Source organism: Pristiophorus japonicus, chromosome 6, assembly GCF_044704955.1.
Source record: "Pristiophorus japonicus isolate sPriJap1 chromosome 6, sPriJap1.hap1, whole genome shotgun sequence".
Lineage (NCBI taxonomy): Eukaryota > Metazoa > Chordata > Chondrichthyes > Pristiophoridae > Pristiophorus > Pristiophorus japonicus.
Window position 1 is genome coordinate 3,729,686 of NC_091982.1, and position 24,864 is coordinate 3,754,549.

Here is a 24,864-nt window from a genome sequence, read left to right on the forward strand (position 1 = left end):
CTTAGAACCTCTTCCAGGTTCTTCAAGTGTTCGATGGTGTCCCAACCTGTGACCAGTATATCGTCCTGTAAAACCACGGTGCGCGGCACTGACTTTAGCAGGCTCTCCATGTTCTTTTGAAAAATAGCCGCGGCCGATCGAATCCCAAACAGGCATCTATTGTAGACGAACAGACCTTTGTGCGTGTTGATGCAGGTGAGGCCTTTCGAAGATTCTGCCAGCTCCTGCGTCCTGTAGGCCGAGGTCAGGTCCAACTTGGTGAATGTCTTTCCTCCAGCCAGGGTCGCAAATAGGTCATCTGCCTTGGGTAGTGGGTACTGGTCCTGTAGCGAAAAACGGTTAATCGTTACTTTATAGTCCCCACAAATTCTGACCGTGCCGTCACCTTTGAGAACCGGAACAATCGGACTGGCCCACTCATCGAACTCCACCAGCGCGATGATGCCTTCTCGCTACAGCCTGTCCAGCTCAATTCCTGTAATTGGCAGTGCTAACCTCTCTAGCATCATGTATGGCACCGCTCGAGCCTTGTGGTGGATGGGCCGTGTACCGGGAACCAAGTGGATCTGCACCTTCGCCCCCGAGAAACTTCCGATGCTTGGCTCAAACAACGACGGAAACTTGCTCAGAACCTGAGCACGAGGCGTCGTCAACGGACGAGAGCGCTCGGATGTCGTCAGTTCCAGCGGATTTTTCCCAGCCAGCTTCTGCCGAACAGTGGGGGACCATCTCCTGGTATAATCCATAATGGGAGTTCATGCACTGCTCCATCATAGGAGACTTTTACTGCTGCGCTGCCAATTACAGGGACCAGCTCTTTAGTGCAAGTTCTTAGCTTTGTGTGAATGGGGCTAAGCTTGGGCCTGTGTGCCTTGTTGCACCACAGCCTGTCAAAGGCCTTTTTGCTCATGATAGACTGACTCGCACCAGTGTCCAGTTCCATGGATACTGGAATTCCGTCCAGTTCGACTTTTAGCTTAATCGGTGGACATTTTGTGGTGAAGGTGTGTACCCCGTACACTTCTGCCTTCTCAGTTCGAGTCTCTAGTTCAGTTTGATCCGCCATGGATCGATCCTCCTCTGCAACGTGGTGGTTTGCAGGATTTGCAGCTCATCTGCACATTCGCTGGAGGTGTCCCATTGTTCCACAGCCTTTGCACACATAGTGTTTAAAGCGGCATTGATGGGCTCGATGATCACCTCCGCAGCGCCAACAAGCTGTTAATTGCCTCTGGGTCATCTGAGGTCATGCAGCTGCAGGCGTGTACGTTCTGCCATATGCATTCCTGCCTTAAACGACATTACTTTGTGTACTGTACTTGCCGAAACCTCCTTATGCTGCGAAATTTGTTTGGTGTTATCGCTGGTGGACATAAATGCCTGGGCTATCATAGAAACATAGAAACATAGAAAATAGGTGCAGGAGCAGGCCATTCAGCCCTTCTAGCCTGCACCGCCATTCAATGAGTTCATGGCTGAACATGAAACTTCAGTACCCCCTTCCTGCTTTCTCGCCATAACCCTTGATCCCCCGAGTAGTAAGGACTTCATCTAACTCCCTTTTGAATATATTTAGTGAATTGGCCTCAACTACTTTCTGTGGTAGAGAATTCCACAGGTTCACCACTCTCTGGGTGAAGAAGTTTCTCCTCATCTCGGTCCTAAATGGCTTACCCCTTATCCTCAGACTGTGACCCCTGGTTCTGGACTTCCCAAACATTGGGAACATTCTTCCTGCATCTAACCTGTCTAAACCCGTCAGAATTTTAAACGTTTCTATGAGGTCCCCTCTCATTCTTCTGAACTCCAGTGAATACAAGCCCAGTTAGTCCAGTCTTTCTTGATAGGTCAGTCCCGCCATCCCGGGAATCAGTCTGGTGAATCTTCGCTGCACTCCCTCAATAGCAAGAATGTCCTTCCTCAAGTTAGGAGACCAAAACTGTACACAATACTCCAGGTGTGGCCTCACCAAGGCCCTGTACAACTGTAGCAACACCTCCCTGCCCCTGTATTCAAATCCCCTCGCTATGAAGGCCAACATGCCATTTGCTTTCTTAACCGCCTGCTGTACCTGCATGCTAACCTTCAATGACTGATGTACCATGACACCCAGGTCTCATTGCACCTTCCCTTTTCCTAATCTGTCACCATTCAGATAATAGTCTGTCTCTCTGTTTTTACCACCAAAGTGGATAACCTCACATTTATCCACATTATACTTCATCTGCCATGCATTTGCCCACTCACCTAACCTATCCAAGTCACTCTGCAGCCTAATAGCATCCTCCTCGCAGCTCACACTGCCACCCAACTTAGTGTCATCCGCAAATTTGGAGATACTGCATTTAATCCCCTCGTCTAAATCATTAATGTACAATGTAAACAGCTGGGGCCCCAGCACAGAACCTTGCGGCACCCCACTAGTCACTGCCTGCCATTCTGAAAAGTACCCGTTTACTCCTACTCTTTGCTTCCTGTCTGACAACCAGTTCTCAATCCACGTCAGTACACTACCCCCAATCCCATGTGCTTTAACTTTGCACATTAATCTCTTGTGTGGGACCTTGTCGAAAGCCTTCTGAAAGTCCAAATATACCACATCAACTGGTTCTCCTTTGTCCACTTTACTGGAAACATCCTCAAAAAATTCCAGAAGATTTGTCAAGCATGATTTCCCTTTCACAAATCCATGCTGACTTGGACCTATCATGTCACCATTTTCCAGATGCACTGCTATGACATCCTTAATAATTGATTCCATCATTTTACCCACTACTGAGGTCAGACTGACTGGTCTATAATTCCCTGTTTTCTCTCTTCCTCCTTTTTTAAAAAGTGGAGTTACATTGGCTACCCTCCACTCCATAGGAACTGATCCAGAGTCAATGGAATGTTGGAAAATGACTGTCAATGCATCCGCTATTTCCAAGGCCACCTCCTTAAGTACTCTGGGATGCAGTCCATCAGGCCCTGGGGATTTATCGGCCTTCAATCCCATCAATTTCCCCAACACAATTTCCCGACTAATAAAGATTTCCCTCATTTCCCCCTCCTTACTAGACCCTCTGACCTCTTTTATATCCGGAAGGTTGTTTGTGTCCTCCTCAGTGAATACCGAACCAAAGTACTTGTTCAATTGGTCCGCCATTTCTTTGTTCCCCGTTATGACTTCCCCTGATTCTGACTGCAGGGGACCTACGTTTGTCTTTACTAACCTTTTTCTCTTTACATACCTATAGAAACTTTTGCAATCCACCTTAATGTTCCCTGCAAGCTTCTTCTCGTACTCCATTTTCCCTGCCCTAATCAAACCCTTTGTCCTCCTCTGCTGAGTTCTAAATTTCTCCCAGTCCCCAGGTTCACTGCTATTTCTGGCCAATTTGTATGCCACTTCCTTGGCTTTAATACTATCCCTGATTTCCCTTGATAGCCACGGTTGAGCCACCTTCCCTTTTTTATTTTTACGCCAGACAGGAATGTACAATTGTTGTAATTCATCCATGCGGTCTCTAAATGTCTGCCATTGCCCATCCACAGTCAACCCCCTAAGTATCATTCGCCAATCTATCCTAGCCAATTCACGCCTCATACCTTCAAAGTTACCCTTCTTTAAGTTCTGGACCATGGTCTCTGAATTTACTGTTTCATTCTCCATCCTAATGCAGAATTCCACCATATTATGGTCACTCTTCCCCAAGGGGCCTCGCACAATGAGATTGCTAATTAATCCTCTCTCATATGCACATAGATTGGGCTAGCCAAACTGGAAGCAATACGGTGGAGGAGGATTTCCTGGAGTGCATAAGGGATGGTTTTCTAGACCAATATGTTGAGGAACCAACTAGGGGGGAGGCCATCTTAGACTGGGTGTTGTGTAATGAGAGAGGATTAATTAGCAATCTCATTGTGCGAGGCCCCTTGGGGAAGAGTGACCATAATATGGTGGAATTCTGCATTAGGATGGAGAATGAAACAGTAATTTCAGAGACCATGGTCCAGAACTTAAAGAAGGGTAACTTTGAAGGTATGAGGCGTGAATTGGCTAGGATAGATTGGCGAATGATACTTAGGGGGTTGACTGTGGATGGGCAATGGCAGACATTTAGAGACCGCATGGATGAAGTACAACAATTGTACATTCCTGTCTGGCGTAAAAATAAAAAGGGGAAGGTGGCTCAACCGTGGCTATCAAGGGAAATCAGGGATAGTATTAAAGCCAAGGAAGTGGCATACAAATTGGCCAGAAATAGCAGCGAACCTGGGGACTGGGAGAAATTTAGAACTCAGCAGAGGAGGACAAAGGGTTTGATTAGGACAGGGAAAATGGAGTACGAGAAGAAGCTTGCAGGGAACATTAAGGCGGATTGCAAAAGTTTCTATAGGTATGTAAAGAGAAAAAGGTTGGTGAAGACAAACGTAGGTCCCCTGCAGTCAGAATCAGGGGAAGTCATAACGGGGAACAAAGAAATGGCGGATCAATTGAACAAGTACTTTGGTTCGGTATTCACTAAGGAGGATACAAACAACCTTCCGGATATAAAAGGGGTCAGAGGGTCTAGTAAGGAAGAGGAACTGAGGGAAATCTTTATTAGTCGGGAAATTGTGTTGGGGAAATTGATGGGATTGAAGGCCGATAAATCCCCAGGGCCTGATGGACTGCATCCTAGAGTACTTAAGGAGGTGGCCTTGGAAATAGCGGATGCATTGACAGTCATTTTCCAACATTCCATTGACTCTGGATCAGTTCCTATGGAGTGGAGGGTAGCCAATGTAACCCCACTTTTTAAAAAAGGAGGGAGAGAGAAAACAGGGAATTATAGACCGGTCAGCCTGACCTCAGTAGTGGGTAAAGTGATGGAATCAATTATTAAGGATGTCATAGCAGTGCATCTGGAAAATGGTGACATGATAGGTCCAAGTCAGCATGGATTTGTGAAAGGGAAATCATGCTTGACAAATCTTCTGGAATTTTTTGAGGATGTTTCCAGTAAAGTGGACAAGGGAGAACCAGTTGATGTGGTATATTTGGACTTTCAGAAGGCTTTCGACAAGGTCCCACACAAGAGATTAATGTGCAAAGTTAAAGCACATGGGATTGGGGGTAGTGTGCTGACGTGGATTGAGAACTGGTTGTCAGACAGGAAGCAAAGAGTAGGAGTAAACGGGTACTTTTCAGAATGGCAGGCAGTGACTAGTGGAGTGCCGCAAGGTTCTGTGCTGGGGCCCCAGCTGTTTACATTGTACATTAATGATTTAGACGAGGGGATTAAATGCAGTATCTCCAAATTTGCGGATGATACTAAGTTGGGTGGCAGTGTGAGCTGCGAGGAGGATGCTATTAGGCTGAAGAGTGACTTGGATAGGTTAGGTGAGTGGGCAAATGCATGGCAGATGAAGTATAATGTGGATAAATGTGAGGTTATCCACTTTGGTGGTAAAAACAGAGAGACAGACTATTATCTGAATGGTGACAGATTAGGAAAAGGGAAGGTGCAACGAGACCTGGGTGTCATGGTACATCAGTCATTGAAGGTTGGCATGCAGGTACAGCAGGCGGTTAAGAAAGCAAATGGCATGTTGGCCTTCATAGCGAGGGGATTTGAATACAGGGGCAGGGAGGTGTTGCTACAGTTGTACAGGGCCTTGGTGAGGCCACACCTGGAGTATTGTGTACAGTTTTGGTCTCCTAACTTGAGGAAGGACATTCTTGCTATTGAGGGAGTGCAGCGAAGGTTCACCAGACTGATTCCCGGGATGGCGGGACTGACCTATCAAGAAAGATTGGATCAATTGGGATTGTATTCACTGGAGTTCAGAAGAATGAGAGGGGACCTCATAGAAACGTTTAAAATTCTGACGGGTTTAGACAGGTTAGATGCAGAAAGAATGTTCCCAATGTTGGGGAAGTCCAGAACCAGGGGTCACAGTCTGAGGATAAGGGGTAAGCCATTTAGGACCGAGATGAGGAGAAACTTCTTCACCCAGAGAGTGGTGAACCTGTGGAATTCTCTACCACAGAAAGTAGTTGAGGCCAATTCACTAAATATATTCAAAAGGGAGTTAGATGAAGTCCTTACTACTCGGGGGATCAAGGGTTATGGCGAGAAAGCAGGAAGGGGGTACTGAAGTTTCATGTTCAGCCATGAACTCATTGAATGGCGGTGCAGGCTAGAAGGGCTGAATGGCCTGCTCCTGCACCTATTTTCTATGTTTCTATATTTTCTATTACACAACACCCAGTCTAAGATGGCCTCCCCCCTAGTTGGTTCCTCAACATATTGGTCTAGAAAACCATCCCTTATGCACTCCAGGAAATCCTCCTCCACCGTATTGCTTCCAGTTTGGCTAGCCCAATCTATGTGCATATTAAAGTCACCCATTATAACTGCTACACCTTTATTGCATGCACCCCTAATTTCCTGTTTGATGCCCTCCCCAACCTCCCTATTACTGTTTGGAGGTCTGTACACAACTCCTACTAACGTTTTTTGCCCTTTGGTGTTCTGCAGCTCTACCCATATAGATTCCACATCATCCAAGCTAATGTCTTTCCTAACTATTGTATTAATCTCCTCTTTAACCAACAATGCTACCCCACCTCCTTTTCCTTTTATTCTATCCTTCCTGAATGTTGAATACCCCTGAATGTTGAGTTCCCAGCCCTGATCATCCTGGAGCCACGTCTCCGTAATCCCAATCACATCATATTTATTAACATCTATTTGCACAGTTAATTCATCCACCTTATTGCGGATACTCCTTGCATTAAGACACAAAGCCTTCAGGCTTGTTTTTTTAACACCCTTTGTCCTTTTAGAATTTTGCTGTACAGTGGCCCTTTTTGTTCTTTGCCTTGGGTTTCTCCACCCTCCACTTTTCCTCATCTCCTTTCTGTCTTTTGCTTTTGCCTCCTTTTTGTTTCCCTCTGTCTCCCTGCATTGGTTCCCATCCCCCTGCCATATTAGTTTAAATCCTCCCCAACAGCACTAGCAAACACTCCCCCTAGGACATTGGTTCCGGTCCTGCCCAGGTGCAGACCGTCCGGTTTGTACTGGTCCCACCTCCCCCAGAACCGGTCCCAATGCCCCAGGAATTTGAATCCCTCCCTGCTGCACCACTGCTCAAGCCACGTATTCATCTGCGCTATCCTGCGATTCCTACTCTGACTAGCACGTGGCACTGGTAGCAATCCCGAGATTACTACTTTTGAGGTCCTACTTTTTAATTTAGCTCCTAGCTCCTTAAATTCGTTTCGTAGGACCTCATCCCTTTTTTTACCTATGTCGTTGGTACCAATGTGCACCACGACAACTGGCTGTTCTCCCTCCCATTTCAGAATGTCCTGCACCCGCTCCGAGACATCCTTGACCTTTGCACCAGGGAGGCAACATACCATCCTGGAGTCTCGGTCGCGGCCGCAGAAACGCCTATCTATTCCCCTCACCATTGAATCCCCTATCACTATTGCTCTCCCACTCTTTTTCCTGCCCTCCTGTGCAACAGAGCCAGCCACGGTGCCATGAACTTGGCTGCTGCTGCCCTCCCCCGAGTCATCTCCCTCAACAGTACTCAAAGCAGTGTATCTGTTTTGCAGGGGGATGACCACAGGGGACCCCTGCACTACCTTTCTTGCACTACTCTTCCTGCTGGTCTTCCATTCCCTATCTGGCTGTGGACCCTTTCCCTGCGGTAAGACCAACTCGCTACACGTGATACTCACGTCATTCTCAGCATCGTGGATGCTCCAGAGTGAATCCACCCTCAGCTCCAACTCCGCAACGCGGACAGTCAGGAGCTGGAGGTGGACACACTTCCCGCACACGTAGTCGTCAGGGACACCGGAAGTGTCCCGGAGTTCCCACATGGTACAGGAGGAGTATAACACCCGACCGAGCTCTCCTGCCATGAATTAACACTTAGATACACTTAAATTGGCAACAACAATGTTAAAAGTTACTGACTAATATAAGAAGAAAAAGAAAAACTACTCACCAATCACCAGCCAATCACTTACCCCCTAGGCTGTGACGTCACCTTTGTTTCTTTCTTTGCCTTCTCCCTGTAGCTGCACCGGTACGCCTCTCGTTACGGCTTTGCTCCGGTTCGGTGTTTCAACAGTCGATAGTTTGCGAAGGATAACCTCATGGCCAATGCCTAGAACAAAGAAGTCTCTTAGCATTTGCTCCAGGAATCCATCGAATTCGCAATGTCCTGCAAGGCGCCTTAGTTCGGCGACATAGCTCGCCACTTCCTGGCCTTCAGACCGTTGACATGTGTAAAATCGATACCTTGCCATCAGAACGCTTTCATTCGGATTTAGATGCTCCCGGACCAGCGTACACAGTTCTTCATACCATTTGGTTGTTGGTTTTACCGGAGCTAAAAGATTCTTCATGAGGCCATAGGTTGTTGCCCCACAGACGATGAAGAGGATCGCCCAGCGTTCTCGTCTCCTTCCAGCTCATTGGCCACGAAGTATTGGTCGAGTTGCTCCACAAAGGCCTCCCAATTGTCCCCTTCTGATAATTTGTCCAGGATACCAACAGTTCTCTGCATTTTTGCGTGATTGTTCATTATCTCATCGCCAGTTGTTATGTTCATAAAGTAATGTAACTGAATACTGTAGACATGAGTAATTGTGACCTTGGCTCCTTTATTCAAACTCTAGAGTGTTGGTACAGCATGGGAGGCCTGCTTATATACAGTACTCCCAAGGGATGCTGGGATCCCTTGGGACTCCAACAGGTATGCCCTCTGGTGGCGGTATGATACAGGTTACACGGGGTTGCATACATAGCAAAGACAAGTTAATAAGGTTGTTAAAAAGCATGTGGTATCCTTCGTTTTATTAATAGAGGAAGAGAACACAAAAACATGAAAGTTATGCTAAACCCTTTATAAAACACAGGTTAGGTCCCAGCTGCAATAGTGTGTTCAATTCTGGGCACCATACTTTAGGAAGGAGACCTCAGAGAGGGTGCATAGGAGATTCACCAGAATCATAGAAATTTATGGTACAGAAGGCCATTTGACCCATCATGTCTGTGCCGGCCAAAAGAGAGCTATCCAGCCTAATCCCACTTTCCAGCTGTGTAGCCTTGCAGGTTACGGCACTTCAAGTGCACATCCAAGTACTTTTGAAATGCGATTAGGGTTTCTGCCTCTACTATCCTTTCAGGCAGTGAGGCCCAGACCCCACCACCCTCTGGGTAAAAAAAGTTCTCCTCAACTTCCCTCTAATCATTCTCCCAATTACTTTAAATCTATGCCCCCTGCTTATTCACTTCTCTGCAAGGGTAAACAGGTCCTTCCTGTCCACTCTATCAAGACCCCTTACAATTTTATACACCTCAATCAGGTCCCTCATCAACCTCCTCTGTTCCAAAGAAAGCAACCCCAGCCTATCCAATCTTTCCTCAGCTAAAATTCTCCAGTCCAGGCAGCATCTTTGTAAATCTCCTCGGTATCCTCTCTAGTGCAATCATATCTCTCTTGTAATGTGGTGACCAGAACTGTACACAATACTCTAGCTGTGGCCTAACTAGTGTTTTATACAGTTCAAGCATAACCTCCCTGCTCTTATATCCTATGCCTCAGCTAATAAAGCAGAGTAAAAAAAAAATCACATATGCCTTCCTAACCATCTTCTTATCTACCTGTCCTGCTACCTTCAGGGATCAGTATTAGAACATGTTCCAAACACACTTACCGGCAGGCTGCTTGGAGACAAGGGCTATCCACTGAACACGTGACTCATGACACCCCTGAAGAGGCCAAGTACTGAGGCCGAGAAGCGTTATAATGAAAGCCACATGTCCACCAGATGTGTCATAGAGGGATTGGCCCTCTGATCGCGACTTGACCTGCCATCTACAATATCAGCATGGGTGCTGCTTATACTGTCTCACCTTGGTCCTCAGAATTGGACCAAGATGAGCCCCAGCACCAACAACACCAGCTGCAACAGCAGCAACCACACTCCGCTTTCTCCTCAACGACCCGATGTGCCACAGGAGAGGGGGTCAGCACAGGGCAGCAGCGCACCAGAGGCAATATCCCCAACACAGACTGAGCAGCAGTGCTTCAGGAGGCTCAGGCTATCACGTCAGGGCGTCGCAGACATTTGTAGCTTGCTGGAACAAAACCTGCTGCCCAGAGGTTCTGGTAGACACTCCTTACCCGTGTCTGTCAAAGTCACCACCGCCCTCAACATCTTCGGCTCAGTTTCTTTCCAGCGATCTGCAGCAGACATTTGCAGGATCTCGCAGTCAGCCGCCCACAGATACCTAACCCAGGTGACCGATACCATGTTTCAGAAGTCAGCCTATTAGGTCAACTTTGCCACTGATGAGGCCAGCGTTACTGAGCGGGCGCTCAGCTTTGTGGCTTGGGCTGGCTTCCCACAGGTGCAGGGCGTCATCACGTGACCATGAAGGCACCCCATCAGCAGCCAGGAGTGTTTGTGAACCATAAAGGTTTCCACTCCCTCAATGTGCAGCTCGTCTGCAACCATAAAAAGATGATTATGCACGTCTGCACCAGATTCCCTGCCAGATGTCACGACTCTTTCGTGCTGCACCAGTCCACCCTCCCTCAGCTCCTCGCACCTCCAAACACACTTACTGGCAGGCTGTTTAGAGACAAGGGCTATCCACTGAAGACGTGGCTCATGACACCTCTGAAGAGGCCAAGTACTGAGGCAGAGAAGCGCTATAATGAAAAGCCACATGCCCACCAGATGTGTCATAGAACAAGCATGCTGAAAATGCGCTTCAGATACCTTGGCGGATCTGGGTGAGCCTTTCAGTACGCACCAGTCAGGATCCCCAGAATCATCGTTGTGCACTGCGCGCTGCACAACATAGCGCAGCAAAGATTGGAGGAGCATGGCGCACAGCTTCAGAGGAGGAGAAGGAAGCCAAGATGCAGATGCCACCAGCTGTTGCACACATTGCTGCCCAGGATGGCCTCATCATGGTGGGATTTATTTAACTTGCTCCAATTCAGCCACATGCTGTACTAAGTTCCACCCCCCAACAACACCATAAAGCAACCCTACAATGATCAATCTATTGCTCTCACCCAACGCTCCAATGTTCGAGGTTAAGTCATATCTCACCATTCACTCCAAGTGACAAATCCATTTTCAAGGTTTCCGCCAAAAACTTGCAAGACTAGAAAGCAGTGCATAGAAAAACATATATATATATATATATATATGTGTGTGTGTCATCAAAATTACTGAAACTTAACACTAACATTTTTTGATACACCCATGTGCATACCCATGGCCATCTACTTTTGTGTCATTTTTCTTTTGCGAGTGTTTCTACGAGGTACAATCCCTGTTTCAGCAGACATAGTTGCAGCCTATTTACTTCCCTGTTGCCACTGTGTAAACACTTTTGGCGGACGTCCTCTGTGTTGTGGAGTTTGTGAGGGCCCCGCCAAAGTCTGCTCCTCCTAGGACTGTGCAGGGGCAGACTCGCCCATTGGGATCTGTGGAAGCATCTGGGGCTCTGACTGAGGAGGCAACAGGGGAGAAGTGGGAGCACTTTGAGAAGAGGCCCCACTTCCATATCCCCTCTCACTGTCATCCCTCTCATGGGCACCTTGCTGCACAGCATTGGGGCGATGAACGCCCAAGTCTACATTTACATTCCTCCCCGAGAGGTCTATGAGCGCCTGCCATCTGTTGTCCGCAGCTAGCTTGTGCTCCTGTGATTGGTGCATTAGCTGCTCCACGCAGGTGACCATCCTTTCCATGGAACAGCACATCATCGCCATCACCTGCGAGATGGTGGTGCTCATGTTGGAGATGGACTCCTCCATTCTCTGTGTATTTGTAGACATCGTGGCTGCAAAAGATGCCAGAGCCTCATGCAATTGTTGCTGCCCCTCCAAGATCACCCTCTTTCTCGATGTCCCCAGAGGGTCAGCATCTGCATCCAGCTGAGCAGAGCTTGGAGTGTCCAGCGAGGGGTCTCCGCTGCTGTCCCGGTCAACACCATCTGCTCTTGCTCACTTGTGAAGCGTGAGACACCAGGTCTACTCTATGACACAAAAGACCGACCGAGGTATGCGTATCTGCGCTGGTACTGGGTGCACTTGGTCTGCAAGGTACGTTGGTGTAAGAAATGATGTGCAGGAGTGGGCTAGGGAAGACAGAGCGATGGGCATGTGTTGACAGGCACTTCAGGATGAGGGTGAGTGTGGCATCGCACTCACCCTTCCTGACCTCATGACAGCATTGAAGCACTCCCTGCACTGTATCCAGGTCCTCCTGACCACATCCCTGCCGCTAACCTCCTCAGCTATATCCAGCCAGGATCTCTTTGTTGCTTGTGGAGATCTCCTTTGCCTGTCAGCAGGAGAGGACCTCCCTGCGTGCTTTGAGCCTCCACAAGAGTATGCAGGGAAGGATCGGAGAACCGGGGTGCAGCCCTCTGCCTTTGGCTATCAATGTTTCAAAGGTTTTATCTTTGAAACCGGCAAGTGAGTTCAGCGCAAGGCTGCTTTAAATATGGGTGCTGGAAACGAGTCACCGATGACGTCATCAGACCCACACCATTTAACAGGGCCAGGAAGTGCTCAGGGCCCTTTTCAATTAGGGCCATTAAGTGAAAGTCGCTCTGAGCAGTTGCTCAGAACATCACGTTTGGACCTGCTACACCGCCCGCACGCACTAAGCCCAACGCAAAAGGTGAAAATTCCAGCAACGGTCTTTACAAAATTGAATCCTCCAAATTAGCACGAGCAACACAAGACGATCTCTTAAAATTTATTGAAGCATTTTGCTTAAGAGTTACAAACTATGAGCCAAAAGCAATCCCTGGGAATAGGCATCATATGTAACACTTCTTCCTACATCTTCAGCACGATGACCAGATAGTGATCAGAAACTGGAACAATTATTTTTCCCTTCCGGTTCTTGGGATAACAAAGGAAGCTATAGTATCCTCAACCTGGCTGAGGTCAGTTATCTCAGTATGTCCATTCAATGGAGCGGAGATTTTCCCGATCTTTAGGATTACACGGTAATACATTAGGTTATTCTGTGAGAATGCATGCAATTAACCAAAGCTTCTCCCATGTTTCACCCTGCATGAAGACAATTGCTACCTTGGCATAGCAGTGAGATATACACTGTCTCAATCATTACTGCCATTAGATCCTGTTACAATTATCTGAAAGTAAAAATAAGATTTTAAAAATCATAGGCAAAATATGTCCATGCAATACTGCATCATACAGAATAGCAGGCTATAAATTCAATTCCTGATCTGTCCAGCATTAGCATTCACACCACACAAGTGTCAGAAAATCACCATGTCCAACAAGTGACTAAATACCTCCCTCTCAACATTTAATGGAAATACCATTGCCAAGTCCACAATTATCAACATCCTGGGGGTCACCCCGGACCAGAAGCACAGGTGGACCAGCTACATAATGCTGTGGCTACTAGAGCAGATCAGAGGTTGGGTCTTCATAGAAACATAGAAAATAGGTGCAGGAGTAGGCCATTCGGCCCTTCTAGCCTGCACCGCCATTCAATGAGTTCATGGCTGAACATGCAACTTCAGTACCCCATTCCTGCTTTCTCGCCACACCCTTTGATTCCCCGAGTACTAAGGACTACATCTAACTCCTTTTTGAATATATTTAGTGAATTGGCCTCAACAACTTTCTGTGGTAGAGAATTCCACAGGTTCACCACTCTCTGGGTGAAGAAGTTTCTCCTCATCTCGGTCCTAAATGGCTTACCCCTTATCCTTAGACTGTGACCCCTGGTTCTGGACTTCCCCAACATTGGGAACATTCTTCCTGCATCTAACCTGTCTAAACCCCGTCAGAATTTTAAACATTTCTATAAGATCCCCTCTCATTCTTCTGAACTCCAGTGAATACAAGCCCAGTTGATCCAGTCTTTCTTGATAGGTCAGTCCCGCCATCCTGGGAATCAGCCTGGTGAACCTTCGCTGCACTCCCTCAATAGCAAGAATGTCCTTCCTCAAGTTAGGAGACCAAAACTGTACACAATACTCCAAGTGTGGCCTCACCAAGGCCCTGTACAACTGTAGTAACACCTCCCTGCCCCTGTACTCAAATCCCCTCGCTATGAAAGCCAACATGCCATTTGCTTTCTTAACCGCCTGCTGTACCTGCATGCCAACCTTCAATGACTGATGTACCATGACACCCAGGTCTCGTTGCACCTCCCCTTTTCCTAATCTGTCACCATTCAGATAATAGTCTGTCTCTCTGTTTTTACCACCAAAGTGGATAACCTCACATTTATCCACATTATACTTCATCTGCCATACATTTGCCCACTCACCTAACCTATCCAAGTCGCTCTGCAGCCTCATAGCATCCTCCTCGCAGCTCACAGCTTCAAGTAGCTCACCTCCTGACTCCCCAGAGCCTCTCCACCATCTACAAGGAACCAGTTAGAAGTGTGCTGGAATTCCCTCCACTTCCCTGGATGATTGCAGCTGCAATACTCAACCCTATCCAGGACAAAGCTGTTGACTTGATTGGCACTTCATCCACTAGCCGAAACATCCAGCCCTCCACCACCAGCTTACCATGGCTGCAGTGTATAAGATACACTGCAGCAACATGCCAAGGCTTCTTCGGCAGCACCTCTCAAACCAGTGACCTCCACCACCGAGAAGGACAAGGGCAGTAGGTACAGGAGAACACGATCAGCTCCAAATCATATCATATATGGACATATAATCGCCATTCCTTCATCATCAATGAGTCAAAATCCTAGATCTCCCTACCTAATGGCATTGTGGGAGCACCTTCACCACACAACAGCGGTTCAAGAAGGCAACCCAGTACCACCTTCTCAACGGCAACTAGGAATAGACATTAAATGCTGGCCTTGCCAGTGATGCCCACATCCCAAGAATGAAACAAAAAAGATGATTTCAGCCAGAACAGAAGTTTAGGTGCCACAACCAGCCTCAGTGACCCTAGACTAGAGAAAGAAGGGATGTGGGGGTGTGTGGGGGGCAAAATCAGCCAGGATTCCCATTCCTGATGGTTATGCTGGAAATTCCACTTGTACAGACATCAGGCATGGACAGAATTGGGACTGGCTAACTTAGAGAAAACAAATGATGGTTGTGAATGGATTGCATCAGTGTGGAGACAGTCTTTTCCTGTGCACTGTTGATACTCTTTTATAATTAAATCATCGCTGCTCGAGTGAAAATAGTCCTAGTATTCAAGTCTTTCCTTATAACTATATTGTCCAATCCGTGGCCTTATCCTGTTGAATCTATGCTGTGTTTTCTTTAGAAACATAGAAACATAGAAAATAGGTGCAGGAGCAGGCCATTCAACCCTTCTAGCCTGCACCGCCATTCAATGAGTTCATGGCTGAACATGAAACTTCAGTACCCCCTTCCTGCTTTCTCGCCATAACCCTTGATCCCCCGAGTACTAAGGACTTCATCTAACTCCCTTTTGAATATATTTAGTGAATTGGCCTCAACTACTTTCTGTGGTAGAGAATTCCACAGGTTCACCACTCTCTGGGTGAAGAAGTTTCTCCTCATCTCGGTCCTAAATGGCTTACCCCTTATCCTCAGACTGTGACCCCTGGTTCTGGACTTCCCCAACATTGGGAACATTCTTCCTGCATCTAACCTGTCTAAACCCGTCAGAATTTTAAACGTTTCCATGAGGTCCCCTCTCATTCTTCTGAACTCCAGTGAATACAAGCCCAGTTGATCCAGTCTTTATTGATAGGTCAGTCCCGCCATCCCGGGAATCAGTCTGGTGAATCTTCGCTGCACTCCCTCAATAGCAAGAATGTCCTTCCTCAAGTTAGGAGACCAAAACTGTACACAATACTCCAGGTGTGGCCTCACCAAGGCCCTGTACAACTGTAGCAACACCTCCCTGCCCCTGTATTCAAATCCCCTCGCTATGAAGGCCAACATGCCATTTGCTTTCTTAACCGCCTGCTGTACCTGCATGCTAACCTTCAATGACTGATGTACCATGACACCCAGGTCTCGTTGCACCTTCCCTTTTCCTAATCTGTCACCATTCAGATAATAGTCTGTCTCTCTGTTTTTACCACCAAAGTGGATAACCTCACATTTATCCACATTATACTTCATCTGCCATGCATTTGCCCACTCACCTAACCTATCCAAGTCACTCTGCAGCCTCATAGCATCCTCCTCGCAGCTCACACTGCCACCCAACTTAGTGTCATCCGCAAATTTAGAGATACTGCATTTAATCCCCTCATCTAAATCATTAATGTACAATGTAAACAGCTGGGGCCCCAGCACAGAACCTTGCGGTACCCCACTAGTCACTGCCTGCCATTCTGAAAAGTACCCGTTTACTCCTACTCTTTGCTTCCTGTCTGACAACCAGTTCTCAATCCACGTCAGCACACTTTAGCCTTAATGTCCTTTCTATAATGGGGTGTCTAAAACCCCACACCGTGCTTCAACAGTGGTTGAACCAATATTTTGTAGAACTTCATCATTACATTAATGAGACTAAGAAAGAGAAATAAACAATGGGAATATGAAGTACATGGCTCAAAGCTACAGGATGCATTTACACAGTTCAGAGGATCTGGACATATGGGTGGAGAGCTCATTTTAACCAAGCGTGCAATGTATGCCAGCAGTCAGGAAAGCCAACTGGGTCTTGGCACGCATCACCAGAAAGATAGAGCACCAGAGGGATAGAACAAAAATTCCAGGAGGTATAATGTCTTACAAGGCACTGGTCAGTCACACCTGGGTGTAACATTTATATTTGAGATTGGAGGCCGTGTATAAAAGGTAATCAAACTGCTACCTAGCTTAAGGAATCAGAGCTATGAAACCTGGTTGAAAGCCTGCATTTGTTAACTCTGGAGAAGAGCAGGCTCAGGGGAGATACCATTCTAGTATTCAAGGGAACAGAACAATTGAACCCCGATAAGATGTTATAAAGTTTGCTGCAACTCTCGAACTGGGCTCAAGCATATTAGAAGGGTGACGAATGCATTCGACATTTGTCCAGGGAGGCACATATTGTGGAAAAACCTGAGAATTGGATAATTGGAGGATTGGAATGAATGATTGAGGAGTATTTATTTTTGGAACCAGTCAGATAAACTGCAGACATTTTGCGAGCCCGGTGCTTTTCTAGAGACAGTTTTAATCCAGGTTTATAGGGAGTGTAAAGGCCTTTGGCAAATTCATTACCTGCTTACAGTTTCATTGCAGTAGTTTCAGCCACACGTATGCCTTATCTACTTGCACTGTGTCTATTAATCCAACAGGATATTTCAACATTGAGAGACGTTCCACTGTTTTTCTGGGAACCTTAACATATTTTTGGAAAAAGCAACAATAAAATGGAAACTGGCACAGGGTCAGCTGATAACAGGCAGATCCAGACCAACAAGATATCCAATAATTAAATTGACAGTGCTGCCATTGGCCCAGTATCAGCTATCCTGCAATAACATAAATGTACAGTATCTGATCAGGGATACTTATTACATCATTTAAAGGGGCTTTACCAATGGAAATGGCATACCTTTTCAGCCATGTTTATCAACACTCAATCATAGACAACAACTTGGAAGCAATCATTGATTGTTTCAGCACATGCAGCATCCTGCATCCTTAATTATTTCACTTTTTGAAACAACTACTTATTTCACTTTTAAAATAATTTATGGGCTTTGCTTTACTAACTTAACTGCACATAATTCCAAACTCTATCCACTCTAAAGAATTTTGTTCAAACCTCCCCTTTAATTTCTTTGGTAATTCTCTTAATTTTGTGGCTGCCTTTTACCATCTCCACATAACCCTTCATAATCTTGAAGACCTCTTATCATGTCACCCCTTTACCTTCTCAGTTCTAGCAAAAAAAGCTCTACCTTTCTCATCTTTTTCATAACTGTAATCCCTCATCCATGGTCAAATCCGACTGAATCTAAGCTATGTCTTTACTGTGATTTTATATCCTTCCCAAAACTGTACACAATACTACATCTGCAGCCTAATTATTTGTCTCCTAACTTTTACATTCTATGCAAAATCAGGGATTCCATTTGTCTTTTTATGGCCTTATCTCTTTGCACTGCTGATTTTAATGGACTGTTTACCTGCACACCCAGATCCCTTTACTCCTCAATTCCATTTTACAGTTTAAGCTGCTATTTCCTTTCCCACCTTTTGCTTCACATGTAACAAGAATGGAGTATTTTGTCCATGGCTTATTTTTCTATTCATTTCTTTACAGCATTTCAGATGTTAAATTAGGCTCTATTAAAAATTGTCACATTCATTAAGCCAACGTATTAGAACATAGAATCAAACAGACTGGTGCAAAGAGCCTCAGTGTCCTTCAGATCATAACATTTTATTATTAACTATAAAATCTTCAAAGTGTTAATGCTTCACCAGAGTACTCCCTGATAATTATCTGCATAATTATCCATCTTTTGTTATCTGGCAGATTGCTAGCTTGTTTGGCTGTGTTGTTGGAAGTAATCTCATCAGATTCTCGCAATTTAATTTGTCCTGAAAAGTGGGTGGTGTCTGGAAACAGGTTGCGAGACACCAGTCTTATGACTTTGAACCCAAGTGTAATTGACAGCTTTATTTCATTGTTAAAAAAACATTTTGAGGTGCTCTATCTCTGAGGGACAGGTTTAACAGGGTTGATTGACAGCTCCTTGCACAGTCAAGAAATATATTTAGCTGCGTCTCATCAGTTCAGCAGTTCTTCTTCCATCGATGTAATAGTAAATGTATGAAGGTTCGGAGAGCTAGTTTCAACCTCAAATTTTGTGTTACAGCATTATTCCACATTACAACAGCAACAACAACTTTATATAGCACCTTTAACATAGTAAACATTCCAAGGAGCTTCACAGGAACGTTATCAAACAATATTTGACAGTGAACTGCATAAGGATATATTAAGACAGGCGACCAAAAACTTGGTCAGAAGAAGTAGGTTTTCAGGAGGAGAAAAAGGTAGAGAGGTGGAGAAGTTTAAGTTGGTAATTCCAGAGCTTAGGGCCAAGGCAGCTGAAGGCATGGCCACCAATGGTGGGGCGATTAAAATCAGGTTAGAGACAAGTCATATTATTTTGTGAATTGAGAAATTGGAAATTAAGTGAAATCTGCTGTGTTGATCTATTTCTACTTTTTATATTTTGCTTTTCTTAAACATAATTCATAGGTTGTAGTCTAAGCCACAAAAATACAACAGTGGTTATTCTTCCGTTATCCAAAGAGAATATGAGAGGGCTTGTGTCAGTTTCAGTGGGCAAATTACAGTCACAATGGGTTCTGTTCAATCCTGGGTAGAATTACTTACCTAGATATTGTGTGTATAATATCACATCACTCTTGAGCCTCCATTGCCTGTGATTTGTCACACTGCTTGTCCGACATCAAGCAGAAATTTCCTCCAATTAAATATTGGGATGACCGAAGCCACTGCCTTCGGTCCCCGTCACAAACTCCGTTCCCTAGCCACCGACTCCATCCCTCTCGCTAGCATCTGTGAGGCTGAACCAGACTGTTCGCAATCTCTGTGTCTTATTTGACTCTGAGCTGATCTTCAGACCCCATAGCCTTTCCATTGCAAAGACCGTCTATTTCCACCTTCATAACATCGCCCATCTCCAGCCCATGCCTCAGCCCACCTGCTGCAGAAACCCTCGTCCATTGTTGCTTCCAGACTCGATTATTCCAATGCACTCCCAGCTGGCCTCCCACCTGCCATCCTTCACAAACCCGAGCTCATTCAAAACTCTGCCGCCCGTATCCTAACTCGCACCAAGTTCCAATCACCAATCACCCCTGTGCTCGCTGACCTACATTGCTTCCTGGTCGGGCAACGCCTCAATTTTAAAATTCTCATCCTTGTTTTCTCTCCCTCTCATCCCTCCCTGGCCTTGCCCTTCCCTATCTCTGCAATCTCCTCCAGTCCTACAACCCTCCAAGATCTCTGCATTCCTCCAATTCAGTCCTCTTGCGCATCCCCAATTTCCTTCGCTCCGCCAGTGGCGGCTGTGCCTTCAGCTACCTGTGCCCTAAGCTCTACGACTCCCTCCCTAAGCCTTTCTGGTCTCTACCTCGCTCTCCTCTTTAAGTTTCTCCTTAAAACCTATCTCTTTAACCAAGCTTCTGGTCATCTATTGTAACAAATTTTGTCTGATAATACTCCTGTGAAGCTCCTTGGGACATTTTGTTATGTTAAAGGCACTATATCAATGCACGTTGTTGTTGGTGCACAGTGTGGCGGCCCCGACCTGCAGATCAGGGCCATAAAAGGAGTGACGAGTGACAGCCCCTGGACAGCGTGGCAACGTATCACTTCAAGGTACAGCGGGAGCTGGTGCAGGAGGGCGACGGCAGCAAAGAGTGACGTCATCAAGGTCCAGGTCAGTGACTGGAGCGTGGGCAGGTACAGCAGGAGCAGCAAGGTCAGGGCAAAGGAGGGGCGAGAGATTGTAGAGGGATGTGATTGGGACCCGGGAGAGGTGCAAGTTCAGGGCCAGAAGAGGCGAGGGCCCAGGGGCAGCACGGGCCAGCCCACACTGCGATACGTGTGTGCACTCAGCCCGTGCAGCAGAGCAGGTCTCCAGTCGTCTTGGGTAACCCTTGCCACTGGACCAAGGCCTAGCTCTGTCAAGTCCGTGTGGTGGCTGGTGTACAACGGCCACCCCACGTTAAAACAATCCACACACAGGCATCTTCCACCCTTCAAGATGTAGTTCAGGATCTGGAATATTCGGTCTTTCATTGAAACACCTGTGAACTCATCTCTTTTTGGCGTGGAAGCAAGTCATCCTCGCTTCGAAGGATTGCCTATGATGATGATGCTCTGGTGAGCCCCAAAATTGTAGCAAAGAACCCCAACTTCAACGATTGCCTTTGACTCAATTAGGATGGGCTTGTTGCCAAAACTTGACAACTGGTGAAGACCGGCAATCTTGGTGGTGGAGAGAATGTGGATTTGTGAGCTCGGTTCGGGTCATATAGGACAGCAAGTTTGTGAATAGTCAAATTCATCCTCAGTGGCCAGGGAGAGTGATGGAGTCAGTGGCTAGTGAACAAAGTTTGTGGCGGAGACCAAAGACAATGGCTTTGATCTTCCCAATATTTAATTGGAGAAAAATTTCACTCATCCTATACTGAATGTCAGACAAGCAGCAAGACAAATCAGAAGCAGTGGAGGGATCAATACAGGTGGTGGTGAGGTGGAGCATGTATATGCAGTCAGTTAACCCCCACCCACCCACTGATTCTAAATTTCACAGCTCCAGGCACACAGAAAGAGGCAGCTGGAGCACAGGAATTGGTCTGGGGAAAGCAGAGCATCAGAAAAATCAGTCCGCCAGTGCGCATCAAAAGTCTTGCTTCCCAAAAGTTTCACACAAGTTACTCCTTATGCAACAGAAATTATCGTTGGTTTGCTCACACTTGATATCATGCTCACAAGTGGTTTACAAGAGCTCTTCCCCACATCAAAATATCAATGGTCTCCCTTGATGTAATGGTGTAGATTCTGGGCTAATATTCTTACCTCTCTCTCTTTATGCAGAATTAAAAGGCTTTTGAAATCTGGCGACAATGATTAAAACAGTTATAATGGCTCACTACTGTCCAGTTGAAATCCACGTACTTCAAGGATTGAACCCTGGGACCGTGCTGCTCTGCATATTACTCAGTAAAGGGGGGCAACGAACGGGTTAATCAGCAACAATAGAGTCAATGGGTATAATTATTAAAAGAGCGAATTGCATATATTCCTTGCGCCTTTTGCGATAAGTAAAACAACATCGTGACTGCTCTCTGTGAACTGCAGTCCCGTCGCATACTTTGCTGCATGCAAAGCCTGTGCTGTTTGCGAAATGACCGAGTACAGGAGCTGCGGGGGAGCTTCGCTGTTGGAGGACTGTTAATCATTTACACAAGTAATACATCAGCCCTCCGGCTCCTGCCGGTGCCTCTCTGCTCCCCGTGCTCCAACATAAACCTTTCCGCTGCCTGCAGGGTAGGAAGCGCCAACCCAAGGTGGAAAACAAGCCCACTGCAATAACCCCAGCAAAATCCACACTATTTAAAATGCAGAAAACCAGCAACTTTTTAATGGGAACAATGTCCTTCAAACGCCCGCAGTACCTCCAGGAAAAGTTACTCAGAGAAAGAAGTCATGCAGCTTGGTCGTATTTTTTTTTAAGTCATCTTTCCCTCGTATCCTTAAAAAAACATACTTTCTGCCAGAACTACAGAAGATTTTTAAAAACTTTTTAATGCAATTTAAACTGCATTCCCCAAATTCTTTTGCAACAGCAGGCTATTGCTGCGGGGATGCGAATTGCTATGCACGCCGACCATTTAAGACAGCATTTATTTAGGTAGATTGTGCACTTCGATTTGAACTTTTTATTTCTGGACTTTCTCGCTCTCTGTGTTCCGAGATGGATCACCCTGACCAAAACATGAACAAACAATGCAGGAGGCCACTTTTTGCAGCAGTTGAATAATAGGCACTTTCTCCGTTTAACCGGGGCGGGGATGAAAGTTGTTTAAAGTTTTTACCTTTGAGATTGTGAGGGGCTCTCCATGTTCCAGCCCCCCTTTAAGTGTGAAGCCCCAAGGAGCACCTCCTTGCAACTGCACATGAACATGTTGGTAGATGCCGGCTGTCTCTCTGCTGCGCTCCATAATCTTCTTTTGATTACTCGGAGTTCCATCACATTTCCATAGATTTTGTTTTCTTCTTCTCCACTAACTGCTACAGTACATCCATTGCGGAAATGACATTGACACACAACTCCCCCTCTCCTCCAACCGCCTCCTCTTGGATTGACATCCAATCCAGCCAATCATCTCTCCCGACAAAGCGTAAGGGCGGGACTTGGGAATTTGGGACCTTAGCGCCAGTTCTTCGGGAGTTAGTGTGTGGTTTTAACCCATTACTTGTTTTTGCCGGTCCCAAAAAAATCTGGGAGTTTCTCATTCTTACAATCTATATACAAGTATCGCAAATACTTCAAGTCTTTAAATGATTTTTTTTCACTTTGAATGTACAGACTTGTGTTCTAACTTTGTCTTTTCCTCTCCAATTTTCATAGAATCATATGGGCTAGACTTTACATCAGGTTTGCCCCGCTACTGCCCAGTTACCGCCCATTGACCGCTAAGATTTAGTTTACCACCCATATTTGATTTAAAACGGAAACTAACGCCCAATTATTGACCATTTACCGCCGGCGTAACTTCCGGCATACAGTTATCGCCGGCGTAACTTCCGGCATACAGTTATCGCCGGCGTAACTTCCGGCATACAGTTATCGCCGGCGTAACTTCCGGCATACAGTTATCGCCGGCGTAACTTCCGGCATACAGTTAATGCCAAGAATTAGCTGAACCACCCGCCCATATATATTTTTTAAATTATGATATCAGCAGTCATGCACCGCCCAGAAGATTGTTTATAATGCAGAATATCGTCGAGCGTTACTTTCAGCATCTCACCCATATACTGCCCAAATGATCGCTCGCCCAAAAAGACGCTCAAAAAAAGCTGCGCTCACCTGACCTTATCCCCGGGCGGTGTGGACGCCATTTTGTAATTCAGAGGACTTTTCATAAAAGGCTGCTTCAAGTTCATGGGAGCTTTGAAGTAATTCGTGGGTGCTTTTTAAATCGCTTGGCAACCATCTAATCATATTGTGGTGAATTTTGATTTTTTTTAATTGAGTTTTTAAGAGGACAATTTAATAAGTTTGAATACATATAGATAGGGCATTTAGTAATAGTAATGGGGCCTGTAATTTCTCAGCCAGTCTTGATGACTACTCACATGCTGCAGACTAGAGATGGGAGAAGGTTTACTGAAGAGCATTATGTGCCCAATCAAAGAGGTGGCAGACTGAGGAGGAGGAGGAGACCTTACACCCAACGCACTTACAGGGATAAGCGATCATACCCGGACTTGTCTAATAACATGTGCCTTAGGAGGCTGCACTTCCGAAAGGAGGTCATCAGTGAGATGTGCCAGCTCATTAAGGGAGATCTTCAGCCTAACAGCACTATCAGGACTGCACTGCCTGTTGAGGTCAAGGTTATTGCGGCACTTTCCTTCTATGCATCGGGCTCCTTTCAGACCTCAGCTGGCGACATTGGCAGTATCTCTCAGCTGCATTCGACAGGTGACTGAAGCGCTTTACGCACGCAAGATGGACTTTATAAGCTTCCCTATGACCAGGGAGGCACAGACTGAGAGGGCTTTGGGTTTCTCCAGAATAGCAAACTTCTCCAAGGCGCAGGGAGCAATCGACTGTACACATATCACCCTGCAAGCACCTTTTCAGGATGCAGAGGTGTTTCGGAACCAAAAGGGATTCCAATCCCTGAATGTGCAACTCGTTGTCGACCACAAGCAAATAATCATGGCAGTAAATGCAAACTTTCCGGGGCGCATCCATGATGCACACATCTTGCGTGAGAGCACTGTCTTTGACCTGTTTACGAGTCAGCCACAAGGTCATGGTTGGATGCTGGGAATAAAGGATATGGCCTTGCCAGCTGCCTGATGACCCCCTTGCATAAGACCCAGCCGAAAGCCGAGAAGCGCTATAATGAAAGCCACATAGCCACACGCAATATCGTCGAAAAGACAATTGGAGTGCTTAAGCAGCGCTTCAGATGCCTGGACCACTCAGGACGCGACTTACAATACCACCCTGAGCAGGTCGCTCAGTTCATTGTGGCGTGCCGCATGTTGCATAACTTAGCCATCAGGAAGGGACAAGAATTGCCAGATGGGACTGCTGGTAAACCTCAGGAG

General features: G+C 46.3%; 1 protein-coding gene across 1 annotated transcript in view; it reads right to left on the reverse strand.

Annotated features, from left to right (window-relative positions):
* LOC139265529 (protein Shroom4-like) overlaps positions 1-22,736 on the reverse strand; it is a 179,119-nt gene extending 156,383 nt beyond the window's left edge. The window contains exon 1 of the mRNA XM_070882560.1: positions 22,611-22,736. Within this exon, the coding sequence (XP_070738661.1) occupies positions 22,611-22,736 (126 nt within the window). The remainder of the gene's footprint in view (positions 1-22,610) is intronic.
* Between the last annotated feature and the right edge of the window lie 2,128 nt (positions 22,737-24,864).